At 42.9% G+C, this 26,373-nt stretch overlaps 1 protein-coding gene across 1 annotated transcript in view; it reads left to right on the top strand.

Annotated features, from left to right (window-relative positions):
- LOC133771981 (guanine nucleotide-binding protein G(q) subunit alpha) overlaps positions 1-17,220 on the top strand; it is a 312,920-nt gene extending 295,700 nt beyond the window's left edge. Inside the window, exons 6-7 of the mRNA XM_062208448.1 lie at positions 6,846-6,999; positions 11,907-17,220. Of these exons, the coding sequence (XP_062064432.1) occupies positions 6,846-6,999; positions 11,907-12,097 (345 nt within the window). The 3' untranslated portion in view covers positions 12,098-17,220. The remainder of the gene's footprint in view (positions 1-6,845; positions 7,000-11,906) is intronic.
- The last annotated feature ends 9,153 nt before the right edge of the window (positions 17,221-26,373 follow it).

The following is a 26,373-nucleotide window of genomic DNA, read 5'->3' as shown; positions in this document are numbered from 1 at the left end:
TTGAATGTACAAGTACCAGAGACCAGAAGCCCTAGTGAACCATCTATTCATCATGTTCAAGGAGCCTTAAAGGGCTGTGAGTTTAAATTCTCCTGTGCTTTGCCTTTGCCTATCAGTGCTCCTGTAATTGCTCATACTCTGTCAAAACGCAACTCACAGTTACCTTTGCTTGGATGCCTTCCCTGACTTGCTCCCCCAGTCTATCTCATTCTTCCTGTGTGACCCCAACTTTGTCTGCCCACCATGCTCTGAGCCCACTACGTGGACTGGAATTGCAGGCGTCAGCATTCCTGCCCTCCCCACATCCATGACAGGGGCCTTGTCTCCAGCACGCTCACACCCAGAATCTAACAAACCCTCAGTATGTGTCCACTGAATGGCAAGGCAAGGACAACAGGGCCAGGGGGGGAGGAAGGAGTGAGCCCAAGGAGGCTCGGAGGATTGCATGGGCCTTGAAGGATTGGGAGTGGGTGTAGCATTACGTGCAGTCACACTTGTATGACAGACAGAGTCTGTGTATGGGGACTCAGATTGAAGAGGAGCACTGGAGGCAGACCAGGCCAGCCAGTGAGTGCCGGGCTGGAGCTTTACCCTGTACACAGCATTAGCCAGTCAGGTGTTGGCAAGGGATTACATTAAAAAGCAGTGTTTTCCTGAGGTTAGAGCTCTTGAGAATTGAGAGGTTAAAGATTTGTCATGTAAAGGGGGTTTTCTCTGATGACCCTGCAAGAAGGGCCACTCAGAGGTCACAGCCTCCTGCTTGTGCTGATGAAGAGGGAGCAGGCAGCCTGGGCTTCCCGCAGGGCCCTGGAGTAGGGTGATAGTGTACACTTTAGCTCTCTGCCCCCTTTTCCCTGGCCACATGCCCTTGGGGCAGCTGACTGTAGGGACACCCACCTTACTGTTGTGGTCACTCCTGCACAGCCTGTGGCCCCCTTGGGCCTCCCTTCTCTGTTAGGCAGATCCTACTCAGGCAAGCCTGTCCCATCTCTGCTCTCCCTGCTCATGTTGCAGCATCCCCACTTGCATCAGGGCCACCTGCCATTGGGTTTTGAAGAAGTGGTGGGTAGGTGGGTGACAAGAGTCTGAAGCCTCCTTGGGTCTGAGATGCAGGCAGGCCTGGTGCATCTCATTAACATTCTGTGTGTTTGAGATAGTAAAACCAGTGCCAGTGTCCTCACCGACTCCCTGTGTGCATTTCCCATCTAGTAAGAACCCTTGGGAAAAGAAGGTCCGTGATTGGCACACACACTGTTCCTCTTTCCTCCTTGGAACCTCGTGCACCGGCAAGTTACTATAAAACTGTGCTGCCAAGTCTCCGGGGTCACGTGGGCCCCTCAGATTTCAGTTTGGACTGCGTGAGTGGACCGTGCCTTATGTTTGCATGTCCTGCTGCCTTCAGAGAGGCATCCTGCAGATCTCGGGAGTCCACTAGGACCGCATCCAGGGCTGTGACGCAGAGTGCACCTGCTTGTCTACACTCGCCCGTGGCGGGGAGGGAAAGCATAAGGCATGCTCACTGCAGAGCGGAAAACAAACCTCACAGCAGGAAGTGGAAGTCCAAACTCTTAGGACAGAAGAACAGGAGCGAAGCCTGCGTGCCTAGGGTTTTACTGCAGGACCCTGACACTCAGCTCCGTGTCGACCCACACATTGTAGCACCAGAACAGAATCGAGCAGCGCTCTCCTGGTTGTCCCCAGCCCAGCCAGGTCGCGGCACCCAAAGGGCAGCCTCCCCTGAGAGCTGGTTAGGAGAGCACACCCCGCCGCTGCCCCAGGTCGAGAGAGCATCCTTGTTTTCCCACAACCGGCAGGGGAGTCATGGCGACTGTGAGGTTGGAGAAGCCATCTTCAGATATTCAGCACAGTGCTTCACTGAGGGCCGCGGCGTCAGCATTACCAGGAGGGCGTGAAAAAGCACAGGCCCCTGGGGCTGCCTCAGATGTTCATTTGGTGGCTCAGCCGGCAGACCGGGTACTGCTCACACTGTTGTACTCTGCCTTTCCCTGGATCCAGTAGCTGAAGCCATGGCCCCCACAGCATATGGGAAACATATCCTAGAGTTGCCCTAGCTTCTGCAGGAGCCCGGCAGTGATTGGGCTGTCCTCTGGAGTGGCTCTGAGAGCGACAGTGACAGCCCCTGGGCCAGATAAGCCATGTGTCTCTGGGGCACAGTGCTGAGCTCTGGAGTAACTCTCTGGTCGTTGTCCTGCACTGTGGTACAAGCCCCTCTGTGCAGATCCCATTGACCCGAGCGTGGGCTGGTGGTGCTGCATCCAGTCTTGAAATCCTTCATCAGAGACACCGGTGGCACCTTCTGCCTTGACACAAACCCAGGAGCCCTCTCCCTGTCTCTGCCCTCAGTCTAGCTGCCCACCCTTGAGAGCCTCCAACCAGAAAAGACCCAGATCAGGCCCTGCCCTTCAGAGCACATCATGCCCCTTCTGGAGAATGCTGAATACAGTAGGTCTTTCTCCTGGACACTCATCACCAGTTGATGCCAAGTGTGTACATACCCACCTTTAGTTAGAGCTTCTTCAGAGACCACAGTTAACTTTCTGGAATTCCTCTAGCTATAAGTAAGGAGGGAAAAGTTAAATCTCCCTTGGCCTATGTCACTATTTTAATTCTTTCCATTTTTTTCCCTCTCATTTTATTTATTTGAATGCAGAAAGAGAGAGCCAGAGGAAGAGAGTACCCATCCACTGGCTCACTCCCTCAATGCCCACAATGGGTGGGCCTGGGCCAGATGAAACCCAGGAGCTAGGAACTCAATCCAGGTTGCCCTTGTAGCTGTCAGGAACACAGGCACCTGAGCCATCATTGCTACCTCTCAGAATCTACCAGCGAGAAGCTGGGGTCAGGAGCCATGAATCAAACTTTCTGTACTCCAGTGTGGATCATGAGTTTCCTTATTGGTGTCTCACCCCCTGTAAGTCCCAAGTTTTCAATTCTGCAGATGTTTCAACAAAATCGATTCAGTTGCATTAAAGTCATAATCTAGAGTGTATCTGTCCTTTCTTATCGTTAAGAATGAAAATGCAGATTGTCCTACAAATAGGGCACTGGGACAATATAGTGTCTTTTACCTATGTTAGCCATGCTATAAAGTGGACATTGGGCAAAGATGATAGCCTTTCATAGATTATACAAGATACTAAGAAATTACTTTCATTCAACAATTGCTCAATTATTTTTGGTAGAAAAGAACAATACACTTCAAACAAAGGGTTATATTACATTTTTGACAGTTTGTTGCAGTTTTGCATGCCATGACTTGTTTCAACATTGTAGTTCTTGGACATTTGAGAATAAAATGGCTTCTCTTGTGTCAAATTTGATATCATATTGGATAGTAGCAGGCCTGGGAATATTAATGCTTTTTTCCTCCTGATGGTTTCTCATGGCATTGTTTCAGGTATGCTAAGCAGATGTCTCTTGAAATTCAACAAATTCATGACATCTTTCTTGTCCTTGTTTACAGCTTTGTGAATAATCCATGCATTTATGATACACATATTAATTATTTGAGTGAACAGAGGCCAGTACTCTGTTGTACCTCTAACAGGTGTTGATCATCACCACTGTTGATATTGTTAGAGGTGCACATGACCTTTGGCTGAGCCAAACTGGCTCTACTCTGTTTTTCCCATTGTTGAAATTTGTCCATTTGTTCCACTGCCTCATAGTTCATCCCAGCAATGACATATTTATTATCTGACCATTTTACAATGAGAATTTCATTATTTATATCTAGTCTGTTATCACATGAACTTCTTGTTTTTTCATCAGTATTGTTGGGTCAGAAGACACTTGTTTAGTGTGTTTGTCCTCATGGTGCCTGTGGCTTAGAAGCCAGTGTTTCAAAGGTGTATCAACAAGTCATAACCAGCATCTAGACTGTCAGAAAGCAGTGCGATCGTGGATTCTCTTCCACTTAAACCACTTGTAGAACTCATTGCTCCCAACCACACAGGTCACAACTTGTCACAAATAACTACAATCCAGGGACACATTAGCGTTTGTCAGCAGTGGTACAGCACACATTACTGTGCAGTATACATTATCTCAGTATTCTATTTATAGGACAGCTATTTGTGAACATTGGTAATTTGTAATACAGAGCATTTCTTGAAATAGAGTGACAGTCTATCCTAGAAAGTACCTTCATGAATGCATTTATTTAAAAAAAAAGATTTATTTATTTTACTTGAAAGAGTTACACAGAGAGAGAAGGAGAGGCAGAGAGGGAGAGAGGTCTTCCATCCGATGGTTCACTCCCCAATTGGCCACAATGGTGGGAGCTGCACCAATCCGAAGCCAGGAGCCAGGAGCTTCTTCCCGGTCTCCCACGAGAGTGCAGTAGATCCAAGGACTTGAGCTATCCCCTACTGTTTTCCCAGGCCAGAGCAGAGAGCTGGATTGGAAGCGGAACAGCCGGGTCTCAAACCAGCGCCCATATGGGATGCCCTCACTGCAGGCATTGGCTTTACCCGCTGTATCACAGCGCCGGCCCCCATGAATGCATTTCTTGTATTACATCTCAGTTATGTACATAGTCTTTTGTTCAATTGAACATTTAGTAAAAGTAACTTTTGTAGTAAACTTTATGCCATTTTCACAAAACCTTTAAAATATTTTCAAATGATCTAATCATTCATCTATTACTTTTCTCAAAAGAATAGATCTCTAAATCACTCTTAAGCATGATAATTTATTTCAGCATTACCATAAGTAGTATATTTACTGCTAAATTTAAGTTTTTATGGATTTCATATATATATGACATATATATCATATGTATAAGATGTCATATATATAAGATGTCATATATGACATATGTCACACACACACACACATATATATATATATGATGGGACATAATGGGTTAACCACTAGGCTAAACATCCAAGCTATAAAGATTTTTAAAGTCTCGACATTGCCATTTATATTAAAGACAAGTATACGTACTGAAATAAATGCTGTCCCTTGAGCCATGAAGCAGTCATTCACTATACTGGCCCACGTGTTTCATCAGTATTATCTACTCCATTGTAGGCTCAGACTTGAAAGGTTGAAGAGATTGGTGACAGTTGACTTTACCTGATAAAGATCTGCTTTTGAAATGTGTGCTGTTTTGACTGGACTTAAAGTAGCGTGCAACACAGAAGAGGCATACAAAATGGTACTTGATGAGCTGAGTTTTCCGGAATAGTGTTCAAAGGGTTATGCAGAGGAGTGTACTTGGCCCTCACAGCCCTGCACTGTGAAATTTAGGGAGCTTTCCACAGCAGGAAGGCTAATCTAAGCAAAAGATACTAACAGCTTAACGGTTTTCCCCCAATCATCACTATTCATTTCCTTTTACAGTTATGGGGGAGAAGGAGTTTATATAAAAAGAAACAGAAAAACACAGTTTCATCTAGCTTCAGAAGAGAAGGTACTTACTGACTGGTGTTACTGAAAAACCCGAAGACTGACCAAGTTCAGGCATGATTTGAGCACTTAGAACCAGTGAGCAGGAACTGCTTCCTTGGGTGTCTGTTCCAAGATGGCTGCTAGTAGCCCCAAGGCTGTATGATCCTTTGTCCACATTCTTTGTGAAAGCAAGGTTCTCTACTGCAGAGTTCTCAGCAAAACTCCTGGGTTTAGTTGACCCTCATGAGGTGCTTGACCAAACTGATTACCATCAACCAGGGGAGGGAAGCTCAAGTGACCCAGGGCAACCCAGGCCTGAAGTAACCCATGTAACAGGCAATCAGGATGCTCCGACTTGAACCACTGAGGTGCGCCCCTCAGCAGTGGAGGTGGACTCCATCCCAGGCAGGCTTCAACACTGTCCAAAATTCAGTCATCACACGTAGGGCTAAGGAGGGAGGCTGGAATGGAGTCTAACGGTGTGTCCAGGATGGCCCTTGGCTTTCATATGCTCAGGGAAAGGAGCATTCCCAGGAGCTGCTGCTGTGTTTGGGGCGGGAGGGTGAGTGCGTCTTTGGGAGGCAGAGCTGTTATGGAGATAAGGACAAGAGTGGTTTGAGCAGTAGCCTCCATTAGCATCTTCATTTATGAGAGCAAACTGACTAATTTCCTTGAGAATCCATTTAGGGTTTCTATTAGCAATACAGACTTTGACAGTACAGCTTCGAGCAAGAACATTTCCTCACAAATGCTGGAGGTGACCAGTTCTACAGTTGTATCTCCAGCTGCTTACTTTGTGTACCTCCACAAGTCTGTATGAAAAATACAAGGAAGCAGAGGAGGATGTGCACACTGATAACTCGGAGTATGACCTTAAAATATTTGTCCCTGTAGTTTGATTGTCAAGGGCTGTATATATAGTGTGCTTATATACACATATATTCTAGAAATATGGATTGCTTTGGGCACAGAATTAACAAACTATGTCTAGACTACAGTTAATTGTAAGGTTTCAAATAAATATAGTCTGGACAGCACAACATGAAGCCTGGTATTTAGTTGTAAAGTCAGATCTCAAGGATTTGGTCATGAATTGATCATTTTGGTGGAAATTTATGACAGGGTTTCGGATACAACGTGATTCCCTAGGCTTTGATTATTTTCTCTTTCAAACTTAAAGGTAACTTCAGCAGATATTTGTTGTTACTGTTCTCTTTTGCTTGCCAGCCTGAGCTTGGGTAATGAAAACAGCCAGTGTCTGTCATGAATCATTTGCATATAAGTCCTGAGAAACCCAACCCAAGACTATAAAAATTAGATGCACACAGAAGATGGGTTGGATTTTCAAAACACACTTAAAAGTCACAGACTGAGGAATCACATAATTCACTCCTTGTTTTTCTGATGGCTTTTTTTTTTTTTTTCAGAACCGAATGGAAGAAAGCAAAGCACTCTTTAGAACAATTATCACATATCCCTGGTTCCAGAACTCCTCGGTTATTCTGTTCTTAAACAAGAAAGATCTTCTAGAAGAGAAAATCATGTATTCCCACCTTGTTGACTACTTCCCAGAGTACGACGGTAAGTCAGCACTCTTGGACAGCCCCTTGGCTGGGCACAGGTTTTGCCAACACGAATGCAGGAATTACCCTGCAGGGCCCCCCGGGCCCCCTTCACTGTGAAACTTGCACGTTGTAATGGGTGAAGCTCCAGTTGCTCTCTGCCCTGTGTTCTAATGACCAGAAATATTCATTCCTTAATAATGCTAGAAGTTAGATGAAAAGGAAACAGCTTCTCATCTGTACTGAAATAACTGGATGAGGGGAGGGGACCATCCAGCAGTTGGTGACTACTTGTGTGGCATCCACTGCAGTGCCCTCCTTCTCTCCCTGTCATTTGGTTACAGGCTGCCTCTGCCTCTCTCTGCGGAGGGAACACAGCTTTGAAGTCAGTCTGTCCTGGGTTCAAGTCCCCTTTCTGACACTTCCTGATGGTAGAACTGTGATCCAGTCACTTGAATTTTTTTTCCCCCCTAGACCTTAGGACCAAACTCATGGGATTGTTTTATGGACTCTAATAGATTACATATGTGTGACGCTTAGCATGATTAGTATTCAGAAAACACTAATTTTGGGGGGACTTGGTGGTCCAGTGCAGTCCCACCAGCCTTAGCGATGGTAGCTGTCCTTAAGGCTCTTGGTTGGGCAGCACTTAGAATCTGTTGTGCCCACTTCAGTACTTGGATGGTTTTGTATTATTCACTTTGTTCTTAGAAACAGACCTTGTGCTCTCCAAGTAGACTGAAATTCTGAGAAGTACTCAGTAACAGAAGAATCCATCCACATCCAGCCATGCTAAGACAAGGGACAGAGTCACAGCTGCTGACCTGTAAGAGCTCATGAGACAGCATAAACACCTCATCCTCTCCCCCATCCAAACCTGAGACTGGGTTAGAGGGACCAGCTGTGGCATGGTGCCTGTTTGCATAAAGTTTTATTGAGATGCAACCAACCCTGTTCCCTTACACACTAAGCAGCTGAAGTGGAGTCATGTCAGACATTGACTGGTCAGCAGAACCTGAAACATTTATTCTCTGGCCCCTTGGAGAGAAAGTCAGCTAACCCCTCGTCTCCGTGATAATTGAAAGCATGAGCGCGGAGTGTCTCCATGTTCCTGTTCTGCCATGTTGCCTTGGACATGTTTATGTAACTGCTCAGTTTCCTCCTGAGTGAGAAAAATCAACTTAGTCATATGTAAATCACTTAGTGTAATACCTAGCACAGAGAAGAGCACAAACCCAGAAGTAACGATTGCAGAAGTATATATAGCAACAAGAGAGTAGACTTCTTTTTATTTATTTATTTGACAGATAGAGTTACAGATAGTGAGAGAGAGAGAGGCAAAGAGAAAGGTCTTCCTTCCGTTGGTTCACTCCCCAAATGGCCGCTACAGCCGTCTCTGCGCCAATCTGAAGCCAGGACCCAGATGCTTCTTCCTGGTCTCCCAAGCGGGTGCAGGGGCCCAAGCACTTGGGCCATCCTCCACTGCCTTCCCGGGCCACAACAGAGAGCTGGACTGGAAGAGGAGCAACCGGGACTAGAACCCGGCGCCCATATGTGATGCCGGCACCGCAGGTGGAGGATTAACCAAGTGAGCCAACCACACCGGCCCCCACACTGAGAGTAGACTTCTTAAGATCATATTATCAACGTGTGATGCCCAGGATGGATATCAGTTCAGTGTTTTTGCCCATCTACAAGCTCCCTGAGAAAGGTAGCTACTTTAAAAACTGAGATTAGATTTGGCTTCATAGCTTTCTATGAAGATACTTGCATATCAGGCATAGAAGTTTAGTCATCTCTTCATCCCACATGCATTTGCAACGCTGTTGGCTTACAGAAGAGAAATGTTCTATGTCTAATGAGCAGAAGTTCCCTTTTTAAATATATTCACATACAAGATTCAGCAGGTCGGTATGTTGAAGACATACATTTTGAGAACATTATTGGGTATTAAAGACAGTGCCTTTTGTTGTTATTGTTGTTTACAGTATGTCCATATCCTTTGTCCGGGTATATATATTGTCCTTTCAGCTTTGCTGTTCTTTTAAAAATAAGGGACTTTCTTAGCCTCCGCAGTATTTTTTCTTTCACTCATTTTAATTTGCCACTAGCCTTGAAAGAAGTCAGAAATGCCAGGGCCTGCTCCGCAGCGTTCCCGAGGAAATAATGATGGGAGGAAATGGCTTTGTGTGCCGTTGGCTTGCTTTCTCCCAACAGCACGCCAGTTCTTTACCCCCAGATCTACCTGAAAAACGTGGGCAGGTGGCTTAGGCTTGCACCTGGACCTTGCGTCCATCTGACATAGCCCTAAACACAGTTGCTGGCACCAAACACACAGGATTCTCCTCCTTTTTCCCAGCATGTGGAAGTGAGCACACCAGCCAGGCCCCTGCCCCGTGGGCCAGCAGGTTCTCCTAACGTGCTCACAAAAGGGCAGACAGAGCACAGCCCCCTCGCAGAGCCCGAACCCGCGGAGACTCACGCTGCTCCGCAGCAGCAGGCAGGCCAGAGCGCACGGTGCTTGCGTTTTCCACAGTAGGAGACTTTTTTCTCTGATGAGTGTTTGCAGTGATTTTTTCTCTGCAACATCTTCCTGATCTCTACACTGTCTCCTTTGTCCAATCATTTCCTCAGATTTCCTGTCACTCTGAGCGTTTTTCGTCCAGCATGTGCCCATTGTGAATGTTTTGAAATCTGAAGGTGCTTTTTGCTGTTAACCTCCCCCAGTGTACACACAGTGCCCATAAAAAACCTCAGCCACACAAAAAGCTGAAACTGGTTTTGATATTCCTAAAGGCAATGAAGCTGTCGCTTCCTAAGGCTGAACAAAACCTAGGCCCGCTCCACGGTGATGTTTCTGTAATACGCATGTTTTTAGTATTATAAATTTCACCCTTCCACATTTCTGCACTTACAAGGTCTTAATCAGAATGAATACCACTTCTGTATTTCTCTCCAGGAAGGGAAATTACCATTTCCACATGGACTTGAATTGTAAAATTGTCCATAGAGACTATGGAATTGTATTCCTGCTATGTGGGCTATAATAATTTCTTCATAGTTTATGTTTATTCAAATAGCATAATGTATACTTAAAAACATAACACTTCCAAGTGCACTTCAGTGAACTTGAATCTAGTTCAAATATTCTTTAGAGTAAATACGAAAGAAAAATAACATTTATTTCCCAGATACTGTATGTATAATATGGAAGCTCATTCATAAGCAGAAAATAATGTAGTGGTTTTTTACAAAAATGACAGGCTGCTCTAGCTCAAACAAAATGATTGGGCTCTGCTTTTAAATATTTTTTGTTGTTACACTGGAATTAGTAAGTTAACTGTAGTACATTGAAAAAGATAGGCCATTAAATGAGTATATATATGTGTGTGTGTAAGTGTTACATATATGTAATTATATATTGTTTATAATTGTGGCATTCCTCCCAACTTCTGGCATTATTGCATATGATTTTATGGAGTAATTCCCAGTTTGCAATAAGGTTGGTTTGACAGTTTTCATGCTGGCTGTCTAAAATTCAGGCTGCATTTTGTAGAAATGTTGCTCAGGCCCTCAGTGGAGTTCTCAAAGACTTCTTTAACCAAAGCAGTAGGGTCTTCCCCAGAGGGAAGGCAGTGGAGGAGGAAAAGGCTCTAGCAGGAGTTCCTTCTTGCTTGGTATAGAACTACCTGGAAAAAAGTGGGAGGAAATGCAGACACATGGTGGCACAAAGACGGTAGAAGACAGGTGCTCAGCTTTGAAAGGTGGTGGTGTTATCAGTCATTTACAGCACTAGGTTTGAAATTAACATATTTATTAGGATCTATTAAATGAGTTTTTGCATACCTTTATTAAAATATTCAACATACCATATAATTCATCCATTAAAAGTTTAGAATTTAATGTTTAAATATCTTACATTAATAATTTTTAAAGCTATAAATATATTTAACATAAAGTTTGCCATTTAAACAATTTTTAGTGTGTACTTCTGTGTCATTAGTGTATTCACAATACTGTACAACCATAACCAGCATGTCCAAAATGTTTTCACTATCCCAACTGAGCAACAGTACCTCATTCCCTCTCCCAGCTCCTGGTAACCTCTCGTCTGCTTTCTATATATGAATCTTCATGGTCTGTGTACTTCATGTAAGTGGGATTGTACAGTATTTGTTCTCCTTTTCTTAGATTTCTTCTATTTATTTCAAAGGCAGAGAGACAGGAGAGACAGAGAGAGAAAGAGGCCTTTTATCCACTGATTGCCACCCCAGATGGCCCCAGTGGCCAGGCCTGGGCCAAGCTGAAATCAGGAACCAGGAACTCCATCTGGGTATACTACATGGGTGATAGGGGCCCAAGGACATGGGCCATCTTCCACGGCTTTCCCAGGTGCATTAGCGAAGAGCTGGATTGGAAGTAGAACAGCTAGGACTTGAACTGGCACTCTGATAATGGATGCTGCCATTATAAACAGCAGCTTAACCCACTGTCCCACAAAGCCAGCCCCCAGTATTTGCCCTTACATGTCCAGTTTGTTTTCAAGATTCATGCATCTTACAGCATCTCCCAGAACTTCATCCTTTCTGTGGTGTAAGGGGACCCTTCAGGAGCAGAGTGGTAAGAGCACCCGAGGGAGTCCTCTTTGCACGCTTTGAATGAAGCTGCTTCACTGACTCAGCTCACGCCAGCAGCCCCTGTCACCCCAGGAATGTGAGCGAAGGCCCGGCTACATCGATTTCCTAGTCCAGCCTCTCCGTGTGTTGTGGACAGGCAGACGCAGTGACAAGCAGGAGAGATCAGGCCCTGTGGTGCTGGGGGTGTGATTGCGACCCATCTGGTCTGCAGTGCAGATGCAGTCCTCTCGGGCAGGGACGCACTGGATGGTCAGCTGATAATCGGTCCCTCCTCTCCCTTGGCTAACAGGACCGCAGAGAGATGCCCAGGCAGCTCGAGAATTCATCCTGAAGATGTTCGTGGATCTGAATCCAGACAGTGACAAAATTATCTACTCCCACTTCACGTGCGCCACAGACACCGAGAACATCCGCTTTGTCTTCGCGGCTGTCAAGGACACCATCCTCCAGTTGAACCTGAAGGAGTACAACCTGGTCTGATTGTGCCTCCCAGACACCCGCCCTGCCCTTCCCTGGTGGGCTATGGCAGATTCACAAGAGGGACTGTATTTCTGTGGAAACAATTTGCATAATACTAATTTATTGCCGCCCTGGACTCTGTGTGAGCGTGTCCACAGAGTTTGTAGTAAATATTATGATTTTATTTAAACTATTCAGAGGAAAAACAGAGGATGCTGAAGTACAGACCCAGCACATTTCCTCTCTATCTTTTTTTTAGGCAAAACCTTGTGACTCAATGTATTTTAAATTCTCAGTCATGCACTCATAAAGATAAGAGTTGTCTGTCTCTGTCTCTGTCTCTCTCTCTCTCTCTCTCTCTGTTTTCTATTGAACACAACAAAGCTGATTCCCTTTTTCCTAACCCATACCTCCCTCCCAATTTTTCCTGGATTACAACGGCCTTTATCCTAGTTCCATTCTTGGTCAAGTTCTGCTCTTGGATGATCCAGTCAGGACAATGTCATTCGACTTAAGCCATCACACATCCGCTTAATTTGTCAGTGTGCAGTTTCTGCTGAAGGGTTATACGTATTCATACAGTGGTTTTCAATGGATTGTTCTGGATACACATGTAGTGTTTATATATATATATATAATATAGTCTGTATATTATATATATATTGTCTCACTTGGACTGGGACAAAGGGTGACTGCCTAATGGTTAAATGTCGTTTCTTTGGGGTTTTACCTTCAGTCATAGTTAGATTGCTCACAGAATCACAGAAGTCAGTTAGGCAAGGGCAGAGATAGCCCCAGAAGGGGTTCTTCTTTCAAAATGCCATGTGCCATTGCCCTTCCTCCCTCCTTTGCTGCTTTTTCTTTGACTTTTCTCACCCTCTCTTTAATTGCAGATGCCAAAAAATATGCCAACAGACACTACAATTACCCCAATGGCTGCTACCCAGAACCTTTCATATAGGACCTGGTTCTTCATTTGGGGGGGGGGGGAGCGGAAAGGGAGGGAGGAGTATCAAACAGTTCCTCCTTTTTCTTTTTTTCCTTAAATGTTTGGGCCACATTTTCAAAATGACTTTTAGTATGAGTATGTGTTGCCAAAGCTGGCTTTTTGTGAATAAATGAGAAGAACTTAAAAAAAAAAAAAAAAAAAAAAAAGCCAGTGTCTTACAATGTAAGAGAGTGAGACTGTGAAGCCTAAAGTGACTGGCTGAGATTAAAGCTGAACATCAATTGCCAAACAATTGGTTACTGTAACTTCGGTTCTCGCAGTCCAATCTTTTCTTTGTTTAACGTTCACGTGCCATGTTGAGTGTCCAAATCGGCAATGAGACGTATCCTGTGTGGCCTATCATGAGATCCGCTTACGTCTTATTTGAAGTCAGTTTTATTCTCTCTTTATTCTTTAAGTTCACCTAAGTCTGCCAACAACATCGGCTGTTAGTTTTATTCTGGCACCTTTTATTTGCAAAATCTGAAGTGACTGTGGGTTTAACCACCTCCAGGACCTTCTTGAACAAGTGGCTGGTTAAGTTGAACTTAAGGAAGATTTTGTGGACTAAACTCAAAAGTAACCTCTCAGTGTTCTATAGAACATGCATTTATGTAACAGAACCTCCTCGGGGAGATGTTCAGAATTCTGGATGTGCAATTTTACAACGAATGCAAAAAATACAGCACGTGTGTCCATGAGCTTCTGTCAAGCAGCTGATACGAAATTTAACAAAATAAATCTTGATTGTTTCAAAGCTGCTGGGAAGTTGGAATTAGGCCATGATGCTGATCTCAATACCATTTGGCACTAATCCAAACTTCCATATAACTCACTGTTTTGGAACAACAAAGAGAAGTGAGACAATGAACAGCTTTCTAGATGAGTATCAAAACAGTAATGAGATGTTCTCATTCTTTACTCTCTCTCAGCCTCCAACACCACAGGTTACTTTTTCCCCTGGCTCAGAAAGCACCTGTAACTTAATTAACAGACTGCCTGTCAGTATAGTGCAATTAGGAGTACTCTAATCACTGTACATACATCTCTCTTGATACTGCAGCATCCATACTGGCTTTGTAATCATTACTTTTTTGGCAGATTGAATGTGCTGTATTGATATGTATCTATGTAATTGTATGTCTTATAGCTACTTCACTTTTGAATAATGTTATTTTATTTACTTTTTTAAGAGAGGAGAATGTAAATTTGTCAGTTTATTTCTGACTAGGGATTTTTTTTTTCCATTTAGAAAAGAAGAGAAAACAAACCTTACTATCGTACAGAGCGGTACTAGCATCGTGCTGTATAAAATCATTTGCACATTCCTGAGTAGAGGTATAATGATGATAAGACCCAAAGGTAATTTCATAGCAAAATACATAAAATCAGTCGGAGCTTTTATACAAACGTGGAAACCAACTTTGTAGAACTTTTGCCATTTGATCTAGGATTGGAATATGAGCTTTTATACGATTCATATTCTTATTTGGCAAATGCACAGTTTAGTATTACCTCTCTGATGGCCTTTATTAGAAAGGCAGTTTTAGAAGCTATTGTGATCCACTAAGGAAATGTTTTAACAGCTAGAGACCACTGCTTGCCTGAAAGGGCGATCTTAAATTTGGTGCAGCAAAAAAAAAAAAATTAAAAAACAAAAAAACAAAAATAAAAAAAATCACCAAAAAAAACCACAAAAAATAAACAAAAAAAAAAAGGAACCAACAACATTTGAAGGCCTACAGTGTGTATAGAGAACACCTCATCACAAGATCCTAAGTGTTACAGTTTTAGGGAATCAAGATATTCTATTTAATAGAGCTATCGTAGATGTAGTCGATTAAACCTGATCTCAGAGCTCAGCGAAGCTGAGCAAAACAGGGAAAGATTGTTCTATTTGTCTTTATGAAACTGGGATGGAATTTGCCATGCAAAGCTGAGGTCTGTGGCTTCACTGCCCCTCCTAGGGTGCATGACAGGATCCCTTCTCTTGAGAAAGGACATAATCGATCACCCTAGCCGCAGTGAGGCGGGAGAAACCGAGTTGTAGCCACACCAGTCCATCAGAGCTAAAGGATTTGCATTTTGTTTCTTTGGGGTTTTATTGAAGGGGATGGGGTGGGAAGGGATTCTTTTCAGTTTTGTATAAAAACAAAGTTTACTCACGCTTTATCTTCTTTCGTGATTGCAAGCGTTGCAAGCGTGTGCCGCTGGCTCCTGTGGTTGATGCTCTAAGTAACGGAGGCCGTGGCGAGTTGTATGGTGTCTTGGGCATGTCTTGTTCGATACCACAAAACACAGAGGCCTGTCTTCAGCACACCAAGGCAAGCAGCCGTTCCATGACTCACCTACCGCACCGCAGTGTACCAGTTTACAAATGATTTCTCCCTTTGCGTGTGACATGGCAGTTCCAACCCACAGAGAATTCCTTATTTGTAAATTGGAGGTTTCTACTATGCCTTACAGAGCTAAAATTCAGAAGTCTGTGCCTCATCTCTGAAACAAAGGGAAATAACACACCCATTCAAAAGTAAATAAATCCCCCTAGAAGTTTGGATTGGTTTTTTTTTAAACATTTCCATATAAAGAGCTCTGTTGAATGTCATGATTAGACTGGAAAAAAAAAAAAAAAAACTCTTAGGAACCTGCATATGTTGTTTACTAGCATATGACATCTACAGAAGTATTTGAAGAACACCTGAAACTTGTTTTGTTTGTTTGTTCGTTTGTTCGTTTGTTTTGTAGAATAACTAGCAGGCCTAATATTTAAAAAAAGGTAATTCAGCTAAAGGGCAATTTACTTTTTGTATTTCAGACTATCTTGATTGTCAAGGTGTATGAACTGTAATTTTAAAATTTATACTGCCACATGATTGTAAATTTTAGTTGTCTTAAGTTAGGAATTGGTGAAAAGCTATTTATGCTGGATTTGTGTCGAAATGACTTTATTATTTGCAAAAAAAATAATATTGGGAAGAAAGGGCTGTATAATGAGATCCTGCAAGATTTGGATGTTGGTTGAAAGTTACCCTCAGATTACCCTCGATTTCCCTTTGTTTTCAGTTTCTCAAAAGAACGAATGAAATGAAATAATTGCAGAATGTTAACCCATATTAAAATAAAGTGTACCCAAATATTGTAATGTATATTGCTGCTCTTCTTAAAATTAAATAAGGGTTCAAAACCACTTAACTGGTAATTAACAACATCTCAGTTGATGCAAATAAGGTGTGCTTGGTAGACATTTCATATTTTCTTCCAAAGGTAGATCTTTGGTTAGAAACACACAAAAAAAAAACTGAATCTAATAATATTGTATGTTTATCTCTCTCTACATATTTCTGGCATATGTAGTGTTAGTCGATCTATCCTGGTAACTGTGTCTTTGGGATTTCATTTTGGTTCCATCAAATTAGGAAAAGAAATGGCTTAGTTGTATTAGCTAGAGATTTTTGGAGCCAGACACCTGCTATTTAGTAGATAACTTAGTGCGGTCTAAACTTGTCATGTTTTTCTCAAAAAATCACAAACCATTTCCTGCTGTCTTCCCAACTACCGCTGCCCTCCCTTTCAAAGACACTCTTGCCTGTAGAATTGTTATGTTCAAAGTATGCATATACCCCTAGCGCATAGTAGGTGCTTAAATATTTATTTCCTCATCACTTTGTCTACCATCTGTCCTCCATTTCCCATATGATTCCAACCCAATAGTTGATGACATTCACATGTTATGAAGACGTCTATTGGGTAAAATTGATCTTATTGGAGAAAGGAATTCTGACTTCCATGTAAGCTTTTGGTAGACAGAAAGATGGAAAACTACTATGTAACTTTGTCCAGGCTACTCTGATTGAAACACATATTTTTGGTGGATTTCTTTTCCTCGAAGAACTCTCTAAATGCAACTTGCTGGATTCCTCACCCATTTTCATGTTGGAAACTCTTGCTAGACCTATGTACTTAGGGAGTTTTGTCAGAAAACATTTTTAACTTGCAGTATTTAAAACAATCATATTTACTGTTCTTAAAATGTCATTCAAATGCATGTATTGTCTATTGTTTGGGGATGGGAACTAGTTTTGCAAAAAACACCTAATGTTGTATAATAATGCCCCAATGATCTTGCTGGTTAAAAATACAGTATTTTTGGCCATAATTTTGTACTACAGTATTCTTCATTTTTGAGCTTTGCTTCCCTTGAAGTTGCCTAAGCCCTCTGATTTTTTTAATCATACAGAATATTGGGATACATCTTTTCTTCCTTAAAACACTTTATATAATACACATGCATTTTCCAAAGTATACAGATTTAATGATTTCTAAATACACATGTTCCCTTTTGTGTATATTCAGAAATGTCCGTCTTCTTTAGTGGAACCACACATATTGGTGGTATTTATCAGATTTGCTCTTTGAAGAATTTACCCTAATGTGGACTATAATCAACTGTTTAAGAGTGTAAGTAGCCGCTCAATAAAGACTTACAAAGAACCACCTATTTGCACCCTGAGGCAATCTTCTACTTGGTAAGAGTCCTCACCCTCCTCCCCCCCCCCCTCCTCTGCAGGATAGCACACTGGGCTACAAGTGAATGCTGGGCTCAATTGTAGAATCTTCATTGGAACACTGGTAGTCAATGGGTCACCTACACCTAGGAAAAGGGAATGGGTATAGGTGTCCTTTATGTCTGTGCCTTTGAGAAACACATCTAAGCTGTCAAAAGTTTGCTAAAAAGCTAGCTGTCCTTCCTCTAGGAATTTTTTGGAGTTAGAGCAGTGGTGACTACTGCTTTTCTAGAAAATAGATGCTTATATGGGAATTGAAAACTGTAACAGAAGCAAAACCTGTTCCTGTTTCTTGTGATCAAGTCTTTCTGCCTGGCAACCCAGCCCTTGCTTATGGAGTTTGATGTGTTTCTGATACTGTTGTGTCCAGATGAGCTAGAGGAGAGAACCATGTGTGCTCAAAAGTCCTTTTGCGGCTCTCCTTGCATGTTTTAGAGACCATTTCCGATAGATGGTATCACTGTCTTTGATATCGTTTGTTGTGACTGGAGTTTGTCTTTCAGGATGGGCTGGAGTGAGCAGTTCCCACCCTATGTCTGCCAAGGAACTAGAGAATTAATGATTCCCCCATGCTCCCCTCTGCATGCTTTCTGCCCTGTGCTAGAACACTATAAAACCAAAGTCTGCATGACTGTCCTGAAGACCCACAGCTTGGAAGAAAAACACAACCTTGCTGACCGCTCTTTGGGCCAAGTATTCTAACTTGACCTTTTGACTCAGGCAAGCACGCTGGAACAGTTTTCCCTGTCCTGTCTTTCCAGATGGACTAAGAAGAGGCAGATGAAACCACGAAGCGTAGGTGGCCCCAAAGCTTCTCAGCTCTGCTCTTCATCATTCCTGCCTTCTCCCGTTATTCCCCTGGGTTCTGCCACCAGAAGCCAGTTGAGCCTCAGGGGTTGCAGCTTCATCCTAAGGGACAACAATGGTAGACTTGACAGTGCGTGCAGAGCAGTCTAGTTTTGAGTGGTTCCCAGACTCATCCGCTTGTCCATAGTTAAAGGCCTGAATGAAATGTGGTCAGAGTTGGAGCATGAAAGGCAGAAGTTGAGAGTGTGTTTCTGGCTGATTTGCTTTGTTTTCATTTATCTAGGCATTTACCATCATAGCTTTATTTTGTTGACATTGCCAGTTAATAGGGACCTTCTCTTACAAGGAACTGAACATATTCTGTTTCAAGGGAGCTCATAGGCCCTGGTTATAAAATGTAGATTTTTAAAATCTCAGGTGCCTAGTGAGTACTAAAAAGGTTCTTTCTCCTTTAAATTCTTATGCCTCAAGACTGTTGACATTTGATCTGTTTTGATTTCTCTCTTCCTGTTTTCCTCAAGAGGGCAAAGGCCAGAGATTTTTCTGTCCTATAAGCCTGTGGATACAATAAGGCAACTTAGTGTAAGTACACCAAACCATGTTAGCAAAGAGCTAGGTGGCAGGGCTGGGGTGCCCACCTTCTACAGCTTGTTCCAGCCTTCCACAGCCCTAGCCAAGGCGTTCCCAAAGGACTGAGCTGCTCCCTTAGAGATGGGCTGCTGAAAGGGCTCTTGGTACTTTAAGTCTGATCCCAGTTTGTCCAATGTGTGCATGTAGTGGATCTTAAAGCATCTTTAGAAATTAAAGGGCCAGGAAAAAAGCAAGTGAAGCTTTCCGAACCCCATGGGTCTGCAGATAGGGATTACACACCATAGCAACGGCTGACAAGGGTGTGTGCCTGCTCTGGAGTGGTCCCACCAGGGAGGGCTTGCATGCTAGGAGTCCTAGTACTGCCCACCCCCATACTGTCCAGCCGTGGCACCAGTCCAGCCATGCCTGAGGTGCAGGTTCCACGTCAGGAGTTACAGCATCAATGGTTTTATTCCTGGGATCAGTCACCTTAGCAAAAAGACCTGCTTTTTGTGGTTTTTAAAAGACCCGCTATGGTAACGTGCTGGTAGATGATTAATGATAGACGGGAGGGTTGCAGGGTTGTGGTACTGACTTGTAGGGTGTGCTGATGTTCATGGTGTAAACACTTCTGCCGTGTCCAGTGTTAATCTACCAATGTGACATCACATTGGGAATGATGCCAACATAGGGAAGAGATGCTAACAGTTGTCTCCCAGGCCATGCCAAGCTGCTTCTGCATGCCACCCTTCGGCTTTTCAGACAGTGCCTTTCTGGAAAGCTGGAAAATAGGACAGGCCTCCCTGGTTGTTGCACATAAGGATGTGTGTTCTGTCCCCTGTGACCTGGAGCTAACTACGGAAAAGCATACTAGCACCCTACTCCACATGGGCTTGGACAAGAGGCAGCTATGGCAGAAATAGGAAATATTTAAACTCTCAAAAGGAATGTCAAAAATGGGCAGCCAAGTACTTCAAACTAGGGAGTGAAAATGCAGAGTCAATTTGGACATCTGATTGTGTGTGTGTGTGTGTGAGAGAGAGAGAGAGAGAGAGAGAGAAAGCTTGGCATCTCCAAAAATCCCAATTTTGCTCAACAACAACAAAAAGTTCATATAAATGTTTATATCAGCTGGGAGGGGCAATCCCAGGTCATTTTGAAAGCATAATATCTACATATGTGGGAATACAGCAGAATCTCAACATGATCAGATTGACATGTGCAAATACCATGCATGTACACAGAGAAACCTGCTTATCCCTGTAGTTGCTATAGGCATTGTAATTCAGAGAATAATTCACATTGCCATGATTAAGATAGGAAGGATCATACAATCTAACATTTTCTTTGTACAAATTGTCTACCCATCCCTTTCCGGAGCTCGGCCCTAATCTAGGAAAGAATAAGTATGTCAAATTTGAAAAAAGAAAATGTAAAGGATCACCTGAACCTAGGTTGGGGCCTGGATGGAGGGGACGTCTACAGCAGAGTCAGGAAGGGTACCAAGGCTGGATGAAATCCCTAATGACAACGGCCAGGCCTGCCTGGGTCAGGCACACAGGGCTGTAGTCTTCACGAAGAGTGCTTGCTGCCCGCTGAGGTTGACAAGCTCCCAGAACACCAGGCACCTCCACAGAAGTGAGAGCTGTGCTCCTGTGCTCTCTGTTCTCAACATCGCTGTGGGTGGCCCTCTGTTCCATTCATGTTGGTCCACACTGGGGGTCACTACAGACAGGTCTGTGTGGTCGGGAGCTGCCTGCATCCTTCTAGCAGTGGGAGTGACTCAGTGGGGACGGGAGTTTCCTACTCCAGAGGCTTCCACAGGTCCTCTCAGGGTCCCTGTGAGACTAAGGCCCAGTGCTGTCAGCAGAAGCCATTCATGAATACCTCTTTCACTGGCTTTCTCTCTCCTTATTTCCACACCCTCTGGCTGCATTCTTCGCTTTGCTTCTCATACTCCTTGCAGCAACTATTTTCATGTAAATCCCACCTCAAGACAGCAAGAATCCGTGATGGCTCTCATGCTGGGGAAGCATGAGACTTGTTGCCAATGGGATACTGAACTGGTCACAGCTAGCTTTCGGTGAAGTCCCAACTACAATTCACATTTTGTTCGCTAGCTCGGTATCAAATGGCTAACCCTAGAAAGATGGCGACTGAGAAGAAACTTGGGAATAGGACTTCGATGGGTCAAATAGTAGAGGTCTCACATCATGATTCCAGGTTGTAAAAAGCATTAAAATACATATACTGAGTGTGCTTTCAGAAGGAGAACAAGAGCCATGGCAGATAATGTGTATAGGAGGTTAACAGAATGGAGAGAGTTAGGAAGCCTTGCAAAAATTCCATCCATGATCTGAGAAGTAAACATGTCTCTTCCCCTCCAGTTGCTGCCAGCTTCCCCTGACATTGTCCTGGGAGGCTTCAGCCTCTCCATGGACAGCCTGGGTGTTGGTTCCTCTGTAAGCTCATCTCCAGTGAGCAATTTCTGTACACCAGCCAGCAATTTTCATCATCATTCTCGAATCTGTATCTGTTTCTGCCTCCAAATCATGAATTCAAGCATCTTGCCACACAACTCTTACTTCTAATTTGCATTCAATTCTTTCTGTTCCACTGATGTGCAATCTAAGGGCTTTTCCAGGCCATTTACCACTTAACTTTCTCCCAAGTCACCAGGCTTCTCTTCCATTCACTTCCTTCTTAGCCAGCTTAGAGTTCATATCCTTGCACCAAATAACAAAGTTGGAAACACAGGCTTTATCCTGAACAAGCTTGTCTATTGGTTGCATCATGAGGCCAAATAATTTATTTCTCTATGCCTATTCTCAAAAAGCCAAAGGAATCTGGAAAGAATAGCCAAATAGACCAGATGAGATTCATTATAAACTCAACCTCAGCTTTCTCTTTTTATGTGTATACATGAATGTATTTGGAGTCCCACAAAAAGAAGAGAGAGGAATAGCGAAGAAACAAATTTTAAAGTAATAATGGAATTTACCAAAACTGATGTTACACATTAAGCCAATTATTCAAGATGCTTAATAGTCTGTAGATAAATAAATAAAAAGATGTATATACTTAGACATATCAGAGTATACATACTAAAAAATAAAAATTGTAAAAGCAGATAGTGGGGAGAAAAACAGAACAGAATTGCTTATCGAAGACCAACAATTAGATTCATAGCTGACCCTTCAACAGAAACATTGTAATCAGGAAGGCAATGGAGTTATACCCTTGAAGAACAGGAGGAAAACAGTTCCCACCTAGAATTCTACCCCACCATAAAAATATACTAAAAGAATGAAGGCTATTCTATCTATGATGGAATAAATAGGCCATATATACTCTCTAGATTAAAACTTGAAAGCTGAGCGACAATTTTCCGATATACAAGAGGTAAGATACAGTTGTGATTCCTGATAGAAAGAAAAAAAATGGGGGGCCGGCACGGTGGCGCAGTAGGTTAATCCTCTGCCTGCAGTGCCGGCATCCCATATGGGAGCCGGTTCTAGTCCCAGCTGCCCCTCTTCCAATCCAGCTCTCTGCTATGGCCTGGAAAAGCAGTGGAAGATGGCCCGAGTGCTTGGGCCCCTGCACCCACGTGGGAGACCTGGAAGAAGCTCCTGGCTCCTGGCTTCAGCCTGGCCCAGCCAGCCCTGGCTATTGCGGCCATTTAGGGAGTGAGCTAGCAGATAGAAGACCTCTATGTCTGTCTGTCTGTCTGTCTCTCTCTCTCTCTCCCCTTCTCTCTGTATCTCTGCCTTTCAAATAAATAAATAGGTCCTTTTTAAAAGAAAGACTCAGACCTTGAGCCTCTTGCTTTAGTATTAAAACATGAATAGGGTGAAACTGCAAAATAGCAGCCAAAGAACAACTCAGTAGCTTCAAGATTAATAGTTCTGAGCTCACACAGTGTTGGGAGAGGCTTGAGTTCTACCAGTGTTGCAGTGGGTAAAACACTCTCATTGTACACACCTTAGGAGCAGGATTAAACTAAGCCCTAATGTAAGGGCTGTCCAAGCCCACATAACACACATTAGAAAATAAAATTTGGACAATATCAAGCTGTCCTACAATAACTTAATTGACTCTTAGAGCAAAATCCAATACTCCTCAAAGAAATACAATGAATGCAATGTTCAGCAACATAAAATATGTAATGTCCAATACCTGATTTCAAAATTACTGAGATATGGAAACAAGCAAGAAAAAGTAACATATAGTCAGAAGAAAAAGAAAAACCAGTCATCAGGAAGAGACCTGGAAATGAAAAAGAGACCTTGGTATTAGCACACAAGAACTTTAGAATAGCTATAATAAATATACTCAAGAATTTAAATAAGAAAGATGTAACAAGGAAAGGAAAAAGACACAAAAAATGAAACTGCTGCAAGTGAAAAATATAATCCCTGAAATAAAAAAATAACCAATGAAACTATTGACAGCAGATTTAATAAGTGTATTCTTGGAATGGGGGTTGGGAAAAGGTGGGAGGAGAGAAACAGAAAAATTATCTCAAATTATCTCCCTCCCCTAAAAAAATCAAGCTTAATGGACACTAATAACCCACAGACTCAAAAATTCAACCAACACCAACATTGACAAACACACACACACAAAGTCACACTAAGAACCATCTATTAAGTTTCTGGAAATCAATGATAAAAGAAAAGCAAAGCTTAAATGCAACCAGAGGGAAAAAACACATTACATTAACACAGAACCAAGATGAAAGTCACTAGAGATTTCTTATCTGAAGCTGTTACAATGGATTCTGTGTCTGCAGTGGTGGAGGGAAGTCAGTGTAGATACCTAAATGCGGTGTATTGTGGGGCGATCCTTCAAAAATTAAAGATACACACTTTCTCTGAGAAAAAAAAATGGGCTGGAAGGCCAGCACTATAATAAATATTAGAGAAATCTCTTCAGACAGAAGGAATATGCTACATAAGTATCTGGATCTTTCTCACACAAAGGAATTTGTTTCTTTAAAAGATAATTAATTTTGAAGGAAAAATAATACATTATGAAGTTTATAATGCATGTAGAAATTTTAAATATAACAGCAATAGCAAAAGGATGAGAGATGGAAATGCAAACATATTACAAATGTTATTACAAATGTTACTTACAAATGAGTAGTTTAATATTTTTTGAAGTTAAACATGAACATGGTGAGCCCCAGAAAAACCACTGTAAAATAAGACAAAGAAGTATGGCTAACAAGCTAAGAGTAGAGGTAAAATGAAATCATAAAATACATAAAGTAGACAGTATGTGAGAACACATGGGCAGTATAAGCACAGATGTGTGCATTCTAAGACTCTAAAAGAAACGCTAAAAGGAGAAAACACTGTTACAGACATGAAGAATGCCTTTGATGGGCTCATTGGTAGACTGAGCATGGCTGAGGAAAATTCTTTCACCTTGAGGATGTGTTACTAGAAACTTCCAAAACTGAAAAGCAGAGAGAAAAAAAATACCAAGAACAAAAACAAAATGAAACAGAATATTCAAGAACCATGGGCCAATTACGAAAGGCATAAAATATATGTAATAGGAATACCAGAAGATGGATAAAGAAAGAATATAATACATATTTGAAGTAATAATGACTAAGAATTCCCTCCTGAATTAATATTTAGACACCAACCCCAGATCCAACAAGCTCAGAGAACAGTGATAAAGGTAAATTATCCCCCCACCCCAAAAAAGGGACCCATAGGAATATTATATTCAAGCTGCAGAAAAATCAAAGATAAAGAAAATCTTTAAAGAAGCCAGAGGTAAAAATAACTTACCTGTAGAAGAGCAAAGATAAGAATTGTATCTGACTTTCCTCAGAAACCATGCAAGCAAGAAGGGGGTGGAAGAAATTTTAAAAACTGGCAAGCTAGTTATGAAATTATCCTCTAAATGGAATAATGGAGAATCCTAAGAAATTATCCTTTAAAAGTAATGGAGTGAGCCTAGCTCACTAGGCTAATCCTCCGCCTTGCGGCGCCGGCACACCGGGTTCTAGTCCTGGTCGGGGCACGCGGATTCTGTCCCGATTGCCCCTCTTCCAGGCCAGCTCTCTGCTGTGGCCAGGGGGTGCAGTGGAGGATGGCCCAAGTGCTTCGGCCCTGCACCCCATGGGAGACCAGGAGAAGAACCTGGCTCCTAGCTTCAGATCAGCATGATGCGCTGGCCGCAGCAGCCATTGGAGGGTGAACCAACAGCAAAAGGAAGACCTTTCTGTCTCTCTCTCTCACTGTCCACTCTGCCTGTCAAAAAAAAAAAAAAGTAATGGAGAAATAAAGACTTCCCAAGACAAACATTGATGGAACTTACCACCAGGAAAATGCCTTGCAAAAAGCATCTGAAGTTCTTCAGAGAGAAAAGTAGCGAAGAATGGTCCCTCAGATGCCCACATCCTAAACCCTAGACCTATAAATCAGTTGTTACATCAAATGGAGAATTAAGGTTGCTAATCAGATTTCCTTAAACAGGGAGGTTACCCTAGGCTATCCATGTGGGCCCAATATAATTGCAAGGGCACCTAAAAGTGGACGTCAGGGCAGAAGGGTCAGTGTTGGAGTAATATGAAAAGAACTCAGCTGACCCTTGCTGGCTTTGGAGAGGGAAGGGACCATGAGCCACAGAATGCAGGCAGCCTCTAGAGGCCGGGAAGAGCAAGGAAAGAGATTATCTCTGGAGTTTCCAGAAAGAAATGCAGCCCTTTTCAAACCTTGGTTTTAGCCCAAAGGACCCAGTTCAGACTTCTGGCCTTCAGAACTCTGAGACAATCATTTCTATTGCTTTAAGACACTAAGTTTGGGCTGGCGCCACAGCTCACTAGGCTAATCCTCTGCCTGCAGTGCCGGCACACCGGGTTCTAGTCCCGGTCAGGGCGCTGGATTCTGTCCTGGTTGCTCCTCTTCCAGTCCAGCTCTCTACTGTGGCCCTGGGAAGGCAGTGGAGGATGGCCCAAGTCCTTGGGCCCTGCACCTGCATGGGAGACCAGGAGGAAGCACCTGGCTCCTGGCTTCGGGTCGGCGCAGCACGCTGTCCGCAATGCACTGGCTGTAGTGGCCACTTGGGAGGTGAACCAACAGAAAAGGGAAGACCTTTCTCTCTCTCTCTCTCTCACTGTCTAACTCTGCCTGTCAAAAATAAAAATAAATAAAATAAATAAATAAAATGACACTAAGTTTGTGCTGTTAGTTTTGCTTGCAGTAGGAAAGTAACACAGGGTCAGAAAAGCTATTCTGATTAGTGTGGTTGTCTACAGAATGGAAATACCAACAAGTAAGACCCTTCTTAGAACAGAGGCGGTGCTCATCAGTCAATGAATAGTGTCTCGTTTCAAGCACCCTTGG

This window comes from Lepus europaeus, chromosome 12 (genome assembly GCF_033115175.1).
Source record: "Lepus europaeus isolate LE1 chromosome 12, mLepTim1.pri, whole genome shotgun sequence".
NCBI classification, from domain to species: domain Eukaryota; kingdom Metazoa; phylum Chordata; class Mammalia; order Lagomorpha; family Leporidae; genus Lepus; species Lepus europaeus.
This window is presented reverse-complemented; position numbering and strand designations above follow the sequence as displayed.